Here is an 18,128-nt window from a genome sequence, read left to right as displayed (position 1 = left end):
AACAAAATTAATCTCTGTAAGATCTTATAGGAAATGGGGCGCCACTTGCTTTCTTCCACAGCTCCTCCAAAGCTACAAGGGCTGGGCTGGAACCAAGTGGAAGGACTTGGGGGAAAAGGGCTCTGCAGGCCTCACTTCTGACTGTGCTGATTCCTTGAACCCCCTAGAAGCTGGCCCAGCACTGTGTACAGATGAATAGGCAGAGCTAGGCCAGGGTGCTAGGGGCTGCTCAGGCAGGGTAATGTGAAATACTGAGTGTCTTTCCTGTGGACAGGAGTGCCTCATGCATGTCCCCTGGGCTCCCCTTTTTTCCATGTGCCTACCATAGAACCCAAGCACAGCTGTCGCTGCCTGGGGTTCTGACCCCGAAACTCCCTCCTGCCTGCTCAAGGATAAATTTAAAATTGCACCATTGCTACAGAAACAGAATGTGGCTTCCAATTAAACAGAGGTGGGGATGTGTAAGGGAGACATGCACACACAAATACACACATGTGCATATGCATTCACACACACACACACACACACACACACACACACACACACGCACGCACCACAAACACCTCTTCATGAGCCTTTCCTGATTTCTGCATGCCACTCCTCTTTGCCCCAGGCAGAGGCCCCTCTGGTAGGGTTCCCCTTTAGTAACCCTTTGTACTTTGCAGCCCCTTTCTGCTCTTCTCTGTGTCCCAGCAGAGGGTATCCAGTTTCAGGCCCATTCAGGGTCCAGGGCAAGCCCAGGTAGAAAGCCAGCAGATGAAATAGTGTAGCATTTTCTTTTCTCAAGGCACAAAGGGCCTAATTGGACTAGAAAAGAGGTGTAGCTGACTAACTACAGGGTTAACTTCATGTAGCTTAAAACTACACTGAACTACACTGAAGTACGGACCTTACTCTAGACATTCTTCAAAGTAATGGAAACTTATATTAGTAAAATGCCATCATTTGTGCCAGTTTCTTCTCTTCTGGGGGCAGGGCTCTCCCAGACAGGGCTCAGGAGGCCTTGAGGCCACTCTTGCTGATTCCTGGGCCTGGAAGTAAGGCCTAAGGATTTAATGCTGTTGGTTCCAGGCCAGGATGACAGGGCCTCAGGCCTATGCCCTGGAGATCTCAGGGTGGACCATGTTGTTCTGGGGTGCAGTGCGATTAGCTGAACTCCTGAGCTGTCTCTTGACCCCCTAACCCCATTCCTGCTGTTCTGAGCTTGTATGAGTTTGCAGACATGTGCTACTACATTCTCCTTCTCACAGATCTGCGGGGAGAGAGCTGTGCACTGCTGGGTCTTGCTGTGAGGGGATCAGCTGTCCACAGACTCTGAGTGCATCCCTGCTCCCAGGACCCCACTCACTTGTCTCCTCGGACCTTGTTCGTGTTCAGCTGTTGGGCAAGGAGCTTGGCCATGACCATGAAACTGTTGCTTAGACGGAAGATATTCTGGCCATGTGGTCCCAGGATGGCAGCAAAGGCATCTGTCAGGTGCTTGATCTCCAGCAGCAGAACGTGGTGGCACGAGTGCCCTGTGCTGGCCAGATGAGCTACGAGGAAGGGCAGGCAGCTCCGGGCGCTCTCCTGATGGACAAGGAAGAAGAGGGTGCAGGGACACTGAGCAGATATAAAGTCGAGGGCAGTCCCAGTGATGGTTTGAATCCTGACCTCATCAGTTGTGGCCCCAAGCACTGAACCCAGTGTGACTCCCAAGCATCGCTGAACATGTCTCCCCCAAATTAAGTAAAAATGCAGGATAGCTTCAGTTTCCATTGAGCACTGAGCTTGTTTTAGCCCAAGCAACACCTCTGAGCAGTCACTAGCCCATCTCTGTCTTTTTTTATTGATGGTTTTCTATTTTCTGTTTGTCTGTTTTTGGGTCACACCCAGCAGTGCTCAAGGGTTTCTCCTGGCTCTGCACTCAGAAATTGCTCCTGGCAGGTTCAGGGGACCATATGAGTTGCCAGGGATCAAACCGGAGTTCGTCCTGGGTTGGCAGCTTGCAAGGCAAATACCCCACCACTATGCTATCACTCCAGCCCTATAGTCCATCTCTTTCTATACTTCCTATGCCCAAAGTAAAAATATTCTGCTGCTATAACTCCTCCTTGCCACTTCCCACATGTGTCAGGGATGGAACCCAGGACCTCATATGCAAGGCAAGTGCTCTGCTACTAGCTTCATCCCCTCCATTCCACTATTTTTTTTTTTTTTAGTGGTAGTGGTGGTTGTTTTGGGGCCACACTCCTGGCTCTACACTCAACGATTACTCCTGGCCAGCTCGTGAGACCATATGAAGGACCTGGATCGAACTCAGGTCAGCTGCTTGCAAGGTAAATTACTCTCCCTACTGTACTAGCACTCCAGCACTGTATCACCATTCTTAACCCGTCAACAACTAGCTGGGCATTGAGTTGGCAAGGCCAGCATGGCCACCTGTCCTGCATCTATAATTCCTCAAATGACTCTGCACAATGAATTTGCTTCATTTTTTAAGAAGGTGCCACCCAAGTACCAAGTGCCTCTTAGCCAGAAAATGTTTATGTCAAACATTTGTGACATATTTGCATATCAAGGAGACATCAAATGCTGCCAAGTCTTTGCAAAAGCTCAGGGACCCTCATTCCGTGTGTGTGTGTGTGTGTGTGTGTGTGTGTGTGTGTGTGTGTGTGTGTGTGTGTGTAGGGGGGGAGCTTGGGTTGATGGGATTTGGTTGTGCCTGCCATTGCTCAAAGCTTACTCCTGACTCTGTGCTCGTGTCACTCCTGGTGGTTTTCAGGGAGAGTATAAGTATTGCCAAGAATTGAACTAGAGTTAGGTGTGTGCATACAAGGCAAGTTCCTAAACCTTTTGACTATGCCTTGACTATCTCTCCTGCCATCCATCATATTTCCTTAAGAAAGGCTGGGCCGGAGAGATAACACAGTGGTAAGGCGTTTGCCTTGCATGCACAAGGACGGTGGTTCGAACCCGGTGTCCCATAAGGTGCCCTGAGCCTGCCAGGGGCTCTGAGCATAGAGCCAGGAGTAACTCATGAGCGCTGCCAGATGTGACCCAAAAACAAAACAAAACAAAAACAAAACAAACAAACAAACAAAAAAGGCTGCCTGTGGTCTTTTGTTTGGGGAAGTAGGTTGAGCACAAAGAAGCAATTTCATCATCAGTGCCTATAGTTGAGAGAGAAACCTCCAGTGCTGAGATGATTTTTAACCCCCCCATTCTGGGGATCCAACCCAGGGTCTGGATTGTGGGAGGCAGGAGCTCTACCACTGAGCCACTGCCCCCAGCTCCTGAACTAATCCTTTAATGTAACATTCCAAAAGCTCCCCCCTCCCCCAATTCTTTCTCTACCCTCTGGTCATGCCCTACTTTGCTGTTTCTCCGATTTCGGTGATTGGATGTGTTTTTCTTTCCTACTCCTTGATAGACAAAGATCCTTTTAGAATTTAAACGTATTTGCATCACTCAATCCTATGTTAATGAAGTGAGTTCTTTTTTCCTTGTCTTATTATTTTCGACTCAGTAACCCTGAATTCAGGAATACTTTCTGTGGGCACAAAGGACAGAAATGATTCACATGCTTAGCAAGCCTGAACTGTCTGGGAAAAGCAATTGTACAAAATAAGTCCTAGTCAAAAAAGTGAAAAAGAATAAAACTACTGAGAGAGAGAGGGAGAGAAAGAGAGAGAAAAAGAAAAAGGAGAAGAGACAGAGAGAGGGGAAAAGGGAGATAGAGGGAAAGGGAGAGAGAGAGAGGGAGGGAAAGGGACAGAAGGAAAAAGGGAGAGAAGAGAGAGGTAGAGGGAAAGGGAGAGAGAAAAAGGGAGAAAGGGAAAGGGAGAGAGGGGGATAGAGGGAAAGAGGGAGAGGGCGATAGAGGTAGAGAGTGAGAGAGGGAAAGGGAGGAGAGAGGTAAAGAGAGAGGGAGAGGGAAATAGAGAGGGAGAAGGTAAGAGAGGGTAAGAGAGAGGGAGAGAAAGAGAGAAGACAGATGCATCCTTTATTTTGAATGAATTCAAAATTAGTCACATGGAAGACTTGGCTCAATTTATGATCTGGCTCTGGAGAGCTGCATGAAGCACATGGGTGTGAAGGAAAGATAGGATTTTTTAAGTTATCAGCAATTATGGCTTTTGTTTAAGTGTTACTGGGTCTTACTAATAAAGACTACTGAGAGAGTTGCCAGCTATTGTTTTAGGATTTACAATAGTTGCATGTACAGGTAACTGATGTTTATCAGATGGCATCTGAGTAAAAGGCACAACTAAATTAGGTTTGGGTTTTCAAAACCTAAAAAGATGAATGTTTCCGATTCAAGATTATGTTTTCTCAAGACAGCCTTTGGTGTGACCCCATTTATATTTGAAAACTCAAGGTTCTTTTTATTTGGTTGAGGGCTTATGTTACAGCATCTCATTGACTCCCTCAATCTTCTTCTTCTTTTTTTTTTTTTTTCGTTTTTGTTTTTTGTTTTTGTTTTTTGGGTAACACCCGGCAGCACTCAGGAGTTACTCCTGGCTCTACACTCAGAAATCACTCCTGGCAGGCTCAGGGGACCATATAGGATGCCGAGTTTCGAACCACTGTCTTCCGCATGCAAGGCAAACCCCTTACCTCCATACTATCTCTCTGGTCCAGACCCCCTCAATCTTTATTTTTTGTTTTGTTTTGATTTTTAGGGGCCACACCTGGCAGTGCTCAGAGGCTACTCCTGGCTCTACACTCAGAAATCACTCCTGGCAGGCTCAGGGGACCATATGGGATGCTGAGATTCGAACCACCGTCCTTCTGCATGCAAGGCAAACACTCTACCTCCATGCCATCTCTCCGCCCCTCCCCCCAATCTTTAAAGACCTTCAAACTTGAGGAAGTTCATCTCCTGAGTTTCGTGGTACTTATTGGCTGATGAAAGAGTTCGGGGTCTATGCTCCACATTTATTCTTTAAACACTGGGGGCTTGGGAACTTAGCTTCTTAAAGATAAATCTTTTGTGTACGATCCAGGGACCCAGAATAAATAATACGGAGTCAGAATTTCCTCCCTAGCCCCCACTCTGTCCTCAGTTGCCTTATGTAAATTGGCACCCAGTGATCAGCCCCAACAAAGCTCCTCTATTTCTATTGCTTCAATTAAGCAAACTCTTGGAGAGACCACTGGGGACTTTAGCATGAAATATGTCTGGAGACTGCAAAGAGAAAGTCCATCTTGAATTACATATTTGTTTAGCAAATATGGTCTAATCACAGAGTGACAGAAACAAGTAACCACCGACAGCTGGCTTAGTCCTGGAAACCATTCTGAACACAGTTGTTCATTATGGCTCCACAAAGAAATAAGACAGTAAAGAGAGAAGAAAAAAGGAAGAAATGGAGAGAGGGAGGAAGGAAGGGAGGGAGGAAGGAAGAAATGGAGAGAGGGAGGAAGGAAGGGAGGGAGAAAGAGAGGAAGAGAGGGAGGGAGAGTGAGGGAAGGAGAGTGAGGGAGGGAGAGAGGGAGAGAGGGAGAGTGAGAGAGGGAGAGTGAGGGAGGGAGAGAGGGAGGGAGGGAGGGAGAGGGAGGGAGGGAGAGAGGGAGGGAGGGAGAGGGAGGGAGAGAAGGAGGAAGGGAGAGTGAGGGAGGGAGAGAGGGAGGGGGAGGGAGGGAGGGAGAGGGAGGGAGGGAGAGGGCTTTGTACTCAAAAGAAAAAACAAAATTCGGTAAGGTTGAACTCAGTTGAGGGATACACTGTCTCCAACTGAAATTTCTATATTCTACATATGACATTACATTCCATAATTCACTCATTCCATAATGAAATACTGATTTTTCTTTTTGTACTCCCAAATCTTAAACAAAACGAAAAGCAAATCTCCCCAAACAAAACAATAAAACAAAAAACAAACCAGGATTATTTACTTAATAGTAGCTGAGACGTAGTAACTCTCCAGATACAAATTAAACTAAATATCTTTCATTACTTATAGGGGAGCATGGGGGAGCAGCAAAAGTGTAAACCATGCCTGAGATTGGAGATGGCCTCACAAAAGAGAATCAAAAACTTGTTTTCTGGTATGGTTGCCCCAGCACACCAACCTGCTCCTCCTGTTTTTCAGTTCCTAGATTTTGCTTTCAGTCATTTGCTTCCTCCTTCTCCTCCTCCTCCTCCTCCTTCCTCTCCTCCTTCTACCTCTCCACCTCCTCCTCTGTCATCTTCATCACCTTCATCACCTCCAAATTTGATCCAAACCCCCCTCAGACAGGTTACTGCATCCTTGGGGATCAGAACCAGTGCAAACCAGTTCAGAAGCCAGGCACAGTAGACACCAAATCACAGGCAGATCCTCAGTCTGCACATGGATGTCTCCCACTTCATGGGAAGCCCCTTAGGGCAGGACCACACCTTCCCCCTGGGTCCCTACTGATTCAGGTTTTACCCTGCAAGACCCTCTGGGGAAGGGAAGCAAGGGCAGGTGGAACTGAGGACTGGAAACCAAGTTTCCCCAGGCACAAGCCTAATTCGTGCTATTCCCATGCAGCATGGAACATTTCATGGGAGTTTTCTTCTTACCCATACCCACTGGGGTTACTGAGATGGTCTGGCTGCTGGGCATACACTGAGGAAACAGAATCCTGTGAATGCCTTGTTTTAGGGACACCTACAATCTTGGGGGATCTGGCTCTTCTGTTCTTATAGAGGTCCCAAAACACTCTGCGGGGTCATGGGCTCCCATTGCCTTTCTCTTTCTCATTCTCCCTTTAATGGTGTTATCATGCACAGCTGTTGGGTGCCCCAGAAACGCCACCCAGGCCAGATGCAGGCCCATGGTTCCTGACAGAGGGTCCAGAGCGGATGCTGTAGCAGCACTTGGGGCTTTGCCAGCTCACTGCTGGGCAGGAAGCAGGCCAGGGTGGAGAATCTGACCTGGCTGGCAGGGTCCACGAATATGATCAGCCTCCAGCTGGTCAATGTTGCTTCCGTCCAGGACGGTAGCAGGAAGGCATGAGGCCTGCCCTGGGACTGCCTGCCTTGAGGGTTTACTGCTGGACAGAGTGTGAGAGGAAATAAACACAGCCACCTGGACAGGCTGTGGGTGCACCACTGCCCCCCCTCCGCCCCAAACCCCATGGAAGTGGCCTCCACTAGGTGCCCAAGTGCCTGAGCAATGAAAAGCACAGAAAAACCAGATTGGCAATCCTGTCATGTCTATCTCACAGGCATAAACAAGGATAGTTGGGCTGGCCCAGTTCTGGAGTCTCCTCATGAGAACTGGGGAGCCAGCAGGCTTCCCCTCCTTTGAGGAAAATAGTGCAGGTCTAGTGTCCCCAATAAAGAAGGACCTGTGATAGCCTGTCCATAGGGTATGTTGTTACCCTGTCCTTCTTCTCCCTTATTCCCCTGTTTTAGGATGAAGGCCCCACACAAAGAACCCAATCTCTACTTGGGGCTGTTTTCAAAAGCCTCTAGCCAGTGACATCTTACTTCACTGCCACTCTCCTGTCTATTCAAATGCAGCCCAGGGCCCAGCCTCTTGGTCTGCTCCTGAATCTGCACAGAAGTAAGCATGGAGGGAGGTGAGGCAGTTTAGGGTCACACTGGAGAGTTGGGCCTAGTGCCATCATACAGCCACACAGGGAAACCGATTCAAGGCCAGCTGTCCTGGCCTTGCTGTTGGGGTGCAGAAGTTAGGATGCTTGGCCTCTGCGACCCAGGGTGGGATGTCTCTGCAACTAGTGGAGCAGAAGAGTCTGTTTCCTGTGCCCATCTTCAGACAGAGCAGCCCCAGGCTCCCAGCATTGTTGGGCAGAGTCCTCCAGAATGTGTGAAAGGTACCTGTCTCACATCACCCTAGTGCAGGTGCAATCCACATACTTCCATGAACTTTGAGAGGCTGAGAACCAGTGTGGGGCTGGTGAACACCTCCTAGATTCTGCAGGTGCCAGCGAATTACACTGAGAGATTTCTGCTTGAACCCCTTGTTCTTTCTAGTATACCTCGATCTCACTATACCAGCCCCCAGAAGTTAGGACAGACCCCAATGCTGAACACTGAGAAGTCAGGCAAGAGGTGCCCACCCTTAATCCTACTGAGATCAACTTGGATAGGCTGTTGGGGGCTTTGGGGATCACAAAAACAGACCCCCAATTCTCCCCACAGGTAAAAGGTTCCCTAAACCCAGGCTCCTGACCCCTTTTCTGGAGGATCTGGATTTAGTGGGTCTCCATGGATGCCAGAAGATGGAAAATGCCCAATCTAATATCTGTTTGCAAAGTACTCATCTGGAATGTTCTCTATTCAGTGAAGCAGAAACACCAGGGAAAGTGTTTTTCCCTAAACACCTCTGAGTGTTTGGGAACTTCTCTCTGCACTTAGAGATATTCAGAGTCTGTCCTCCCTCTAAGGACAGTCAGGGTAGATGACCCATGGCACAGGTGAAGCACCCAAACATGCACGGTGGGACTTGGCACTTGAATTTGATGGTACTTATTGACACTAACCAATTCTGTGGACAGGTCACAGTATTGGTGCTTCACTGCACTTGACCACTCACTAAGGGACCTCCAAGACTGTCTTATGGCAGTGCATGAGTTCAGGAAGTTTCTGAGTGTGTAACCTGAGGCTGGCTCTGCATGGTCAGCACATTCATATGCAGTTGGCAACTGCCCTAGGACCTACAACATCCCCTGAGTACAACAAGGCTCTGAAACTGGCAGGCTCTGGAAAGTGATCCTGAGTGCAGGCACTCATCCAGCAGCAAAGACCAAAGTGGGCCTGTCCAGGTAGCAGTTTATCAGGTGGAAAGCAGGCTGTGAGAACTTCAGTTCCTCCTGAGGAGAGTGAGGGAGGAATCATCTCATCCCCACTAGGAGCTCAGAGAACTGAGCTCATCCTAACTCTCAGCAGAAATGAGGTAAAACAGTCTGACATCATATTTTAGAAGTGAATGCTGGGCACACTGAAGATCAGAACCTGACTGAGAGGATTCATGTCTATGGCCATGCCTGGGAGACCATGTAGCCTAGGTGGGTTCCAGCCTCAAGATATACCTGCACCCAAACCCTCTTCTGAGAGGAGTCCAGGCCTATCTCAAAGCCAATCCAATTCTCTGTCAGAATGTCCTATTGTCCAGCCTATAACCAATCCCTACAAAAACTTGGCCCTGCCTGCTGGAAGATTCCATCTAGCTTGGAACTTGCAAATTCCCACCACATTCATTTGGCTTTCCCAAATCATTCATTGTGTAAGGAGTCAAAAGCACAGCAAGTTGGGTGGGTGCCCAAGACAGGTCAGCTTGGTTGAGACCAGGCAGGAGCTTCCTAGTGGTCTCTGGGCTTAAGTAGAACCATGGCTTTTCGCTGTCATTACATAGTCCTTGAACCTGTCAGAGTGCTCTTTCCATTTCAACTCCTTCCTTCTTCAGGTGATACTCCTGCCATAAAATTTCTAGAACCTTCCATAGAGTCCCATTGCAACGTGTCTGTATCATGAAACTTGTAGATCCCTTTATGGAGCTCCTCTACAATGTGTCCTTGATATATAAATTCCAGAACCTTCCATAGAGCCCTGCTACAACATGCCTATGTCTTTCTGCTCCACTTTCTGCTCTGAGGGCTTTAAAGAAATGGGAAGTTTTTCAAGTCCAAGAACCAATGTTTAGATCACAGAGCTGAGCTTAGTCCCAGGTCAGTGGAACTTGAGGAAATTGAGAAGGAAAATTCTGGCAAACTTACCTCGTTCAGATGCCCCACTGCACTGTAGATTCTTGCCATTTGCCCCAGGAGGCTAGGGCACCTCTCTGCTGCCTGAGCCAGTGCAGGAAGGGAGCTCCTCAGGGCTGCCGGGGTGTGGCCTGCGATCTCCAGAAGTGTGTTCAAAATGACCTCAGGGTGCGGTGAATCCAGCAGGTGCCCCACGAGCAGAGGGACACATGTCTCAACTGCCTGCATGAGTGGACAGGAACAGATGTAGCATCCATGTGGTCATTTTTGTTGGCTTTCTTTTGGCCACACCCAGCTGTACTCAGGAGTCACTCCTGATGCCCTATGTGGTACCAGGGATGGAAGGTAGGTCAGCTGCCTCAAGACAAGCATCTTTCCCCACTTTACTACCTACTATAATATTTCTCCTTGGACTTAAAATTTAGAATAAAATTTCAGAGTCTCTGGCTTCTTTCTGCCAACCTGTGCACTGCTAGTGAAGAAGCACCTTTACAAAACCACCAAAGTCGGCCATCGAATTTTGCATACTGGACACATCTTGCCAGGTCCTTAGCCAACTACTGCTCAGAACTGCTCCTGACTGAGCTCAGAGCCTTTGAGTAAGAGAAATAGAGCTAGGAAATACTTAATGATGTTAATAAGATTTGGGATTAGTCTCCCAGTCTCCTGGTTTAATCACACAAGCAAAGTAAAACTACCTCTACCATGTTGCCAATACCATGATGTAGGATTAATAGAATTGTGGGATTGATCTGATCTCACCCCACTCAGTGTATTCCTTGTTACTCATTGGTTGAAAACATCTTTGAATGTAGCTCCTTGGATTGGTATTTAGACTACCTAATTCCACCTTCTGGTGTGATTGTTTCCCTTAGATTAAATACTCAGCTTTTGAGGAAAATGTTCTCTTGCATTTCTGGACCTCCTTGGAGTTTGCTGCTTTTTGGGAGCAAAGGGCAAACATGTGGGAACTCCTGAAAATTCATTTTTCCCTCCATGCGTGTGCATGTGAATTATTCTCCGGACCAACATTTGCTTCCAGACCCTCGTCTCTCCAGTATTTTGGTTTTAGAACCCGAGGATTTAATTCTATACCGCACAACTTCCTGATTTTTCTACTTTCATGAGAAAAAAGGTGTGATGATGCACACTGAGTCGAACCTGACTTTCTTTTTTTTTTTTTTTTTGGTTTTTGGGCCACACCCGTCGGTGCTCAGGGGTGACTCCTGGCTGTCTGCTCAGAAATAGCTCCTGGCAGGCACAGGGGACCATATGGGATACCGGGATTCGAACCAACCACCTTTGGTCCTGGATCGGCTGCTTGCAAGGCAAACGCCACTGTGCTATCTCTCCGGGCACCGAACCTGACTTTCTTATGAAATAATATCTTGGTTACCATTGAGATGGTCAATGCCAAGATAACGGTTGCTCATGACAAGTCATGGATTGTCTTGTCTGCTATAAAGAATCAGGTGGGCCCCCTCCTGATACTGTGCATATTTCTGTTCTTATTGATGTTTTGCTTTCATGATTTATATATTTTTATGAGAGCTTTCCCTTTTCAGCAGTCCCTGTCCTATTGGCCCCCTCCCTAAACCCTCCCTTCTCATGGCCATAAGGGTACAAGCAGACACTGCTGACTGGCTCAGTCCTCTCCAGTGGCCAGCACCACATTCTTGTGGATCTGTGTCCCCAGTGGGGTTGTAAGGTTTGAGGATGTGTATGTGATGCCATGATCGAGGTCTCCTTGGATGGGGCCCCAGTGGAGCTGACCAGTGAGGGGAAGAGATGGCCCAGGCCAGGTCTATGCAGGAATGGGAGTGCAGAGAGTTCTGGGGGTCAAGGAGCTGAGAGCACAGCCCACCATGGTGCTGAACTATGCAGGCCACTCTCTGGCCTGAAAAAGTGACTCCAGAAATCTGCCTTCTTTTTTTTTTTTTTAAATATGGAATGCTTCACAAATTTGCGTGTCATCCTTGCACAGGGGCCATGCTAATCTTCTCTGTATCGTTCCAATTTTAGTATATGTGCTGCCGAAGCGAGCACGAAATCTGCCTTCTTTAACCCATAACAGAAAGTGCCCTCCATCATGGTACTTGAGTCCTGTCTTCCCAATGGACCAGCAGCTCCTATCATGGGGTTTGTCTCAGGAACACTTGGGGACACAGGGTGAAGCATAGCAGAAGGGCAACACCCTAAGAGAACTTTCCTGGTGTCCCCTGTGTAGGTGCAGGAGCCTCATCATCTCAGGGTGCCTATCACAAACTGAGCACCTGGGGGCAGCTGGTGTGTCCCCAGATCCTCATCCATAGCACTCACACACAGGCACACATGCACACATGTATAGGCACACACAGATACACACAAGCACACTATACACAGGCAGGCACATGCATACACACAATCACATATACACAAACAGGTACACACATAGACACACAGATGGAGAGGCACACATTTGCACACACCGGCATACACACATAATCACTCTCACACACATATACATATATTGGGCCGCCCCACCTGAGACCTCATTCAACTGTCCCATGACCGACCTGAGAACACAGTTCAATGCTTGGGTCTGGAGAAGCAGCGCTGCTCAGGCCAGAAGGGCTGGGGCACCTTGAGGTCACAGTCAGGAGGCTGGAGTCTCAGGGTCACAGTCAGGAGGACTGGGGTGTTTCAGGGTCACACTCAGGGGGCTAAGGGTTCTGCAATGCCAGGGATAAAACTTGGTGCCTCCAGAACACAAGGTCTGAGACCCAGCCACGACCATATGTTATCTCTATCTGGATAAAATAAACATTACTGCATCCACACAAGCACACCCTAACAGTCCTCTCTCTGTAAAACCCTAAAACCATGTCTGATCCTAGAAAATGCGGTTTTCATGTTTTCACTTAGTGATGGGTATGTGAAGGGAAAAAATGCTCCATGTTCATGACTTGGAAGAATTAATGCTGATAAAATGACTAGCTCAAAGCATTACACAGATTCAATGTATATGTATATATGTCAATATATATTCTTATATAAATATATATTCTTCAAGGTCATAGAACAAATACTACTAAAATCTGTATCAAGCCAAAAAACTTCCCTAATAAACAGGAATTCTGAAAATAAAGATTGAAAACATAAAACTTACTGATCTTAAACTATAATATAAAACTAATAATCAGAACATTGTGACTTTTGGAATTAAAAATAGACTCTCAGGCCTCATAATGCTTACCACAGACTGTGTTCTTTACACTGACTTTATAGAAAGAGGAGGTACAGTAAATGCACCCCATATACACCTCAACCCAGGCCCTTCGCCTGGTTTGTATTGTGAATGGGGGGGGGTTAGAAAAAAAATAGACTCTCAGACAAATGCAACAGAATCAAGAGCCCAGTTATAAACCCATAGACATATGTATATGTATACATATGCTATACAACAGGTGGAACTATGTACATTTACAACAAAGGAGCCAAGAGTATAATGTGGAGTAAGGAAAGTCTATTTAACAAATGTTGCTGGGAAAACTTTTCAGTAAGAAAGAGTGAAAGAAAGAAGAAAGGAAGAAGAAGAGAAAAAAGGAAAGAAAGAGAAAGAAAAAGAAAGGAAGAGAATTATAAAGAAAGAAGAGAAAGAAAGTAAAAGAAAGAAGGAAAGAAAAGAAAGGAAGAGCAATAAAGAAAAAGAGGAAGAAAGAAAACAAAGGAAAAAGAAAGCAAGAAAAAGAAAAAGGAAGAGAGAAAGAGAGGAGGAAAGAAATAGAAATAAATGGGTTCTTATCTTACATACATGTAAAAGATACATAAAGTTGTTAAAGATCTTGATATCTGGATCTAAACTACCAAATACATCGATGAAAACATATGGAGAGAGTTCTCTGTGATGCTGACCTAAGAGGTATCTTCAATGATTCAAATCTACTGGCAATGAAACCAAAGCAAAAATAAACAAATGGGACTACATCAAACTAAAATGTTTCTTCACTCTGAAAGAAATTCAGACTAAAATAAATCAAAAGACACCCTACTGAATGGGAGAAAATATTTGCACACAATACATCAGATAAAGGGCTAACATCCAAGATACATCGAACACTCACAAATCTCAACAACAAAATGTCTGTTCATCTCTTTTCCCCATCAGAAAATGGAAAAAGGAGATGAACAGATACTTCCTCAAAGTAGACATACAGATGACCAATAGGAATATGAAAAAGTACTCATCAACACTTATTATCAAGAAAATGTAAGTCAACACAGCAATGAGATATCACCTCTTCTCAGTGAGATCAAAAAGATAAGAAACAACTAGTGTTGGCCTGGATGTGGGGAAATAGGACTCTTACCTACTGCTAGGGGAATGTTGTTTAACCTAGCCACTTTAGAAAGTAGTAAAGAGACCTCTCTAAAACTTCAAAATAGACCTGCATGGACCCAGCAATTTCAGTCTTTTTCACTAGCTAGAAAACATATAATAACACCTATGTGCATTATAGTGCATCTGGAAATACCTCAAATGTCCAGTGAAAGATGAGCAGATAAAGAAGTTGTGGGGATAACACCTGAGCTGGGGTTAGATTCCCAGCACCCCATATTGTTGTCCAAGCCTTGCCAGGAGTGATCCCTGAGTGCATAGCCAGGTTAGATCCCCGAGTGCATAGTCAGGAGTAAGCCCTGAGCCTGGGAAGGAGCGGGGAAAGGAAGAAGGCTGGAAGAAGGAGGAGGAAGAAGAGGAAGAAAAGGAGGAGAAATACCCAGTGGAAATCTACTCTATTATAAAAAAAGGAGATGGGTCGAAAAGTAGTACAGGGTGAGGCACTTATCTTGATGTGGATGATCTGGATTTGATCCCCAGCACCCAAAGGTGAACATGGTCAGGAGTAATTCCTGAGTGTAGAGCTAGGAATAACCTCTGAGCATCATGGATTGGGTGTGACCCCAAAACAAAACGAAACAAAACAGAACAAAAACTAAAAAGAAAAGGTAAAATCTTGCTTTTTGTTATATTGTGGAACTGGAGGAGGCCAAGTTAAATTTGAGGGAGAAGGGAGATGCCAGGCAGCTTCCCTCCCATGGAATGTCAAGAAACAAAAGAGGGAGCAAGGAATGGTAGATGAAAACACTGGCCACAGAACTCTGGCCACAGAACTGGCCACAGAACAGGGATGATGGAGGTAGTGAAGCTGGGAGGGGGTTGGGCCAATAACAGTGAAATGCCACTGAGACAAACCAAAAGGGCCCAGCTGGGTTTGTGTGAGGCGGATGCCATGCCTCGCCTCTGGCTAGGCCTCTGCCAGTGCATGTAGCTCACCTCTACTTGCTTCTTCTTAGCGGCCTGGGGCAGCAGCCGAAGAAGGTGGTACTGCTCTGACTGCTCCAGCTGTGCCAGCAGTGCCAGGAGTTCTGACAGGTGATTGTTGATGGGCTGAGGCTGCATGTCGTACACAGCGGGAAGCACCCTTAGCAGCACTGTGTTCCCTGCAGGCACAGGAAGGACACAGGAGGATGAGCAGAGGAGCCCAGGCACCACCACACTCTCCTCTGCGCACACAGGTAAGGGAGCAGGACAGCACCTAGGAGAGAGATTGCCCCAAATAAGCAGACCTGGGGGATGGAGCAAGTACAACAATGAAGACACTTGTTTTGCACATAGCCGTCCTTGGGTCCATCCTTGGCACTCTATGTCCCTTAAATATCATTCACAAAGACTTACCTCGTAAGATTTGATTTTATCAAGAAGTGATTGATCAGGGCCTCTGATAGAGTTACAGGGCTAAGGCATTTGCCTTGAATGCAGCTAACTCACTTGGTTTGATCCTGGCCTCACATGATCCTCCATTTGTGGGGGACATTCTCCTGCCCCTCAAATGACACTCAGTTGAGCAATGCCTGCTGGGACAGGCTTTTGAGCATCATCAGGCTCATCATCAATGAGCCTAATGACAGTGATTCCATGCAAGAGGAGAGTTTACCATGTGCTGAGTATTACTTGCTAGGGAGACTTTTTTCGGAGTAATGAATGTACTCTGGGGCAAAAGGGAATTTGCCAGTAACCAGACCACACCCTCTGTTGCAAGTCAGCCCCTGAAGAGGTTGACTGATGGAGGGATGGAGGATGAGGCCTTTCTCTTCCAGCTCGGAGCACGCTTCTGCCACCCTGTCTAGCCGATGGTTCTGAGGTGAACCGGCGGGTAAACAGCTCACAGACAGTCAGGCTCGTGGAAATATTCGCTTTATTCGGTGGACCAGACTGAAGTCCCAAGACTCAGCCTCAGTTCCAGCAACAAAGCCCCGGCCTTCCACAGACCCTTGTTTTTATCCCCCAGAATCAGGTATCACCCAATGGTGGGATCAGATACCAACCAATGGTGGAAGCAGAATCAGGTACTACCCTAGGGTGGGGGCAGAATGCCAGGTCACACCCTAGTGTAGGGCACAATCACCAATCAGGTTAGGGTGAGTAACATAGTAATCCCCTAAAATATTTACATACACAACAACCCTCCACACGGAGACACATCCACTTAGAAGTTCCTGAGCAGAAACCCCGATTGCAGGCTGCTTTGAGAAACCAAGCAGGGGCAGGAGCATGACCTTTGAGGAAATTGAATCCCTTCCCCCACAGAGCAGAGGAATGCACCCTGCTCCTGAGAGATGAGGCTTGACTTAGATGACCCACATCTGGAAATGTGCCTCATCCTCAGGGCAGGATGAAAAGGCAGCAATGTCACTTCATTGCCTGATTTCTGCCTCATTTCAAGGAGACTGCAGGTTTCTTGCACTGACCCATGCAATTGCCTGTATGACAGGAAGGGTCAACTGCATTTAGAATGGCCAAACCTCAGGAGCAAATATTTTCTACATGTGGCGGGGTCTGGCATGCAGACAGATGGAAACCATCTGCTCATCATTTTAAGGTATTTGTAAATTCTTTCCTCAAAATTCTCCTGGGGACTTAAAGGACTCCAGGGCACCGGGTTTTAGGAATTTCTTGAACAAAAACTTCCTGGCCTCTACTTACTTTAATTCTGGTCTTGTAACTAGTAGGTAAAGCAACACCACATCTATCCCTCTTTATTAAATCGAGGCCAAATACTCCAGCTCGAGGACAGCTAGGTGACCAGAGGGAAGACAGGTGATAGCTTTTGGGAGCTACAAGCTGGATTTTGATTACAAGCTGGTTGAGGAGACTATGGGGGATTATTGACCTCTCCCATATGCCACCATTCAGAGCCCAGACAGACTTGAATCCTACATCCAAGGAGTACTAGGCACTGGAAATCTTTCGGTTTTCTTTTAGAAAAAGTTGAGAAATGTGGTTTTTATTCTACTTGCCTGTTGTTTCTTTTTTCTTTCTTTCTTTCTTTCTTTTTTTTTTTATGCGTTATTTCCTTTAAGGAATGGGAGTCTTAAATGTGATGGGCATCCATCCAGAGCACATTCATATAGCTCAGTCCTGCTGACAGAAGGACAGACAGGGGGTTGGGGTGGGGGAAAAGAAGAACGACAGACAGATCAGCTTCTGGGAAGCATTAACCAAGGGGCTGCTGCTGGGCCTGGACTTTGAGAACATCTCAAAGGGTCCCTGCAGTGAAAAACTCTCGATGAATCATTACAAGTTGATACAGATTCTGATCAAATGATTAAGAAAAAAAAAGATGAGAACTTTGATGGAGTTAGAAAGTAGTGAAGGCACATTGGTGTAGCAATCCTGTAAATTTCAGTGATGAGCTAATAGGTTCTTTTGATTTACACAATTATTCAATCCATTAGAAAAGGAGAAGCAACAAACTAAGGAGCCAACATGCCCAAGAACCAGTCCATAGTGCCCAGGAGCCAGATTTGTCAGCTTTGTCATGTCTAGTTTTGTGTTAACAAAATTCTTCTTCAACATTCTTGTTTCTCCCCAGAGAAAGCCACATTGACAAGCTGGTATTTACCATCTTTATGAACATTCTTGTACTTTACTTTCACATGCATGGGAATGTAATAAAATTATACTGGACCTACCTATTGGACATGCTCCCCTTAGGCTGAAGTCTCACCTCCCAGACTCACCATCTTACAGTTGTGTACAATTTCACTGTGTTTTGTTTTTCCTTTTTCTGTGAATGGCATACCCAGCTGTGGTCAGGGTTTATTCCTGATTCTGTGCTCAGGAATCAATCCTGGTGGTGTTAGGAGCCCACATGCTGTGCCAGGGATCAAACTCCAGTTTACTGCATGAAGGCAAGTGTCTTCTTATTCTCAGTCTTGTCTCCAGCTCTCCATTGTGTAAATTTACAACAATCTGTTCTTATTTTCTATCATGGAAAGACATTCTATTTTCCACATGCAAAAAAAAAAAAAGGGTTGGTTTTATTTAAAAAAAATATTTTCCCTTTGTTGTATTAATTAGTAATTATAAAGTCCTGGTGTGGTGGTGAGGCCTTTCTCAACTTGGC

General features: G+C 46.4%; 1 protein-coding gene and 2 non-coding genes across 4 annotated transcripts in view; 1 reads left to right on the top strand and 2 right to left on the bottom strand.

Annotated features, from left to right (window-relative positions):
- The window catches only part of VEPH1 (ventricular zone expressed PH domain containing 1), a 134,444-nt gene that overhangs the window by 73,263 nt on the left and 43,053 nt on the right, over positions 1–18,128 (bottom strand). For both annotated transcript variants that reach the window (XM_049774445.1, XM_049774446.1), the window contains exons 4-6: positions 14,996–15,162; positions 9,694–9,903; positions 1,349–1,569 (exon numbers count right to left, since the gene is read on the bottom strand). In XM_049774445.1, coding sequence (XP_049630402.1) covers positions 1,349–1,569; positions 9,694–9,903; positions 14,996–15,162 — 598 coding nt within the window. The remainder of the gene's footprint in view (positions 1–1,348; positions 1,570–9,693; positions 9,904–14,995; positions 15,163–18,128) is intronic.
- Positions 11,621–11,727, bottom strand: LOC126012921 (U6 spliceosomal RNA). Its single transcript, XR_007497264.1, has one exon. It is a non-coding gene; the product is annotated as a U6 spliceosomal RNA (small nuclear RNA).
- Positions 12,900–13,032, top strand: LOC126012547 (small nucleolar RNA SNORA51). The gene has a single exon (XR_007497003.1). It is a non-coding gene; the product is annotated as a small nucleolar RNA SNORA51 (small nucleolar RNA).

Source organism: Suncus etruscus, chromosome 6 (assembly GCF_024139225.1).
Source record: "Suncus etruscus isolate mSunEtr1 chromosome 6, mSunEtr1.pri.cur, whole genome shotgun sequence".
Classification (NCBI taxonomy): domain Eukaryota; kingdom Metazoa; phylum Chordata; class Mammalia; order Eulipotyphla; family Soricidae; genus Suncus; species Suncus etruscus.
Note: the sequence above shows the minus strand (reverse complement) of the source record. Positions and strands in the feature narration are given on the sequence as shown.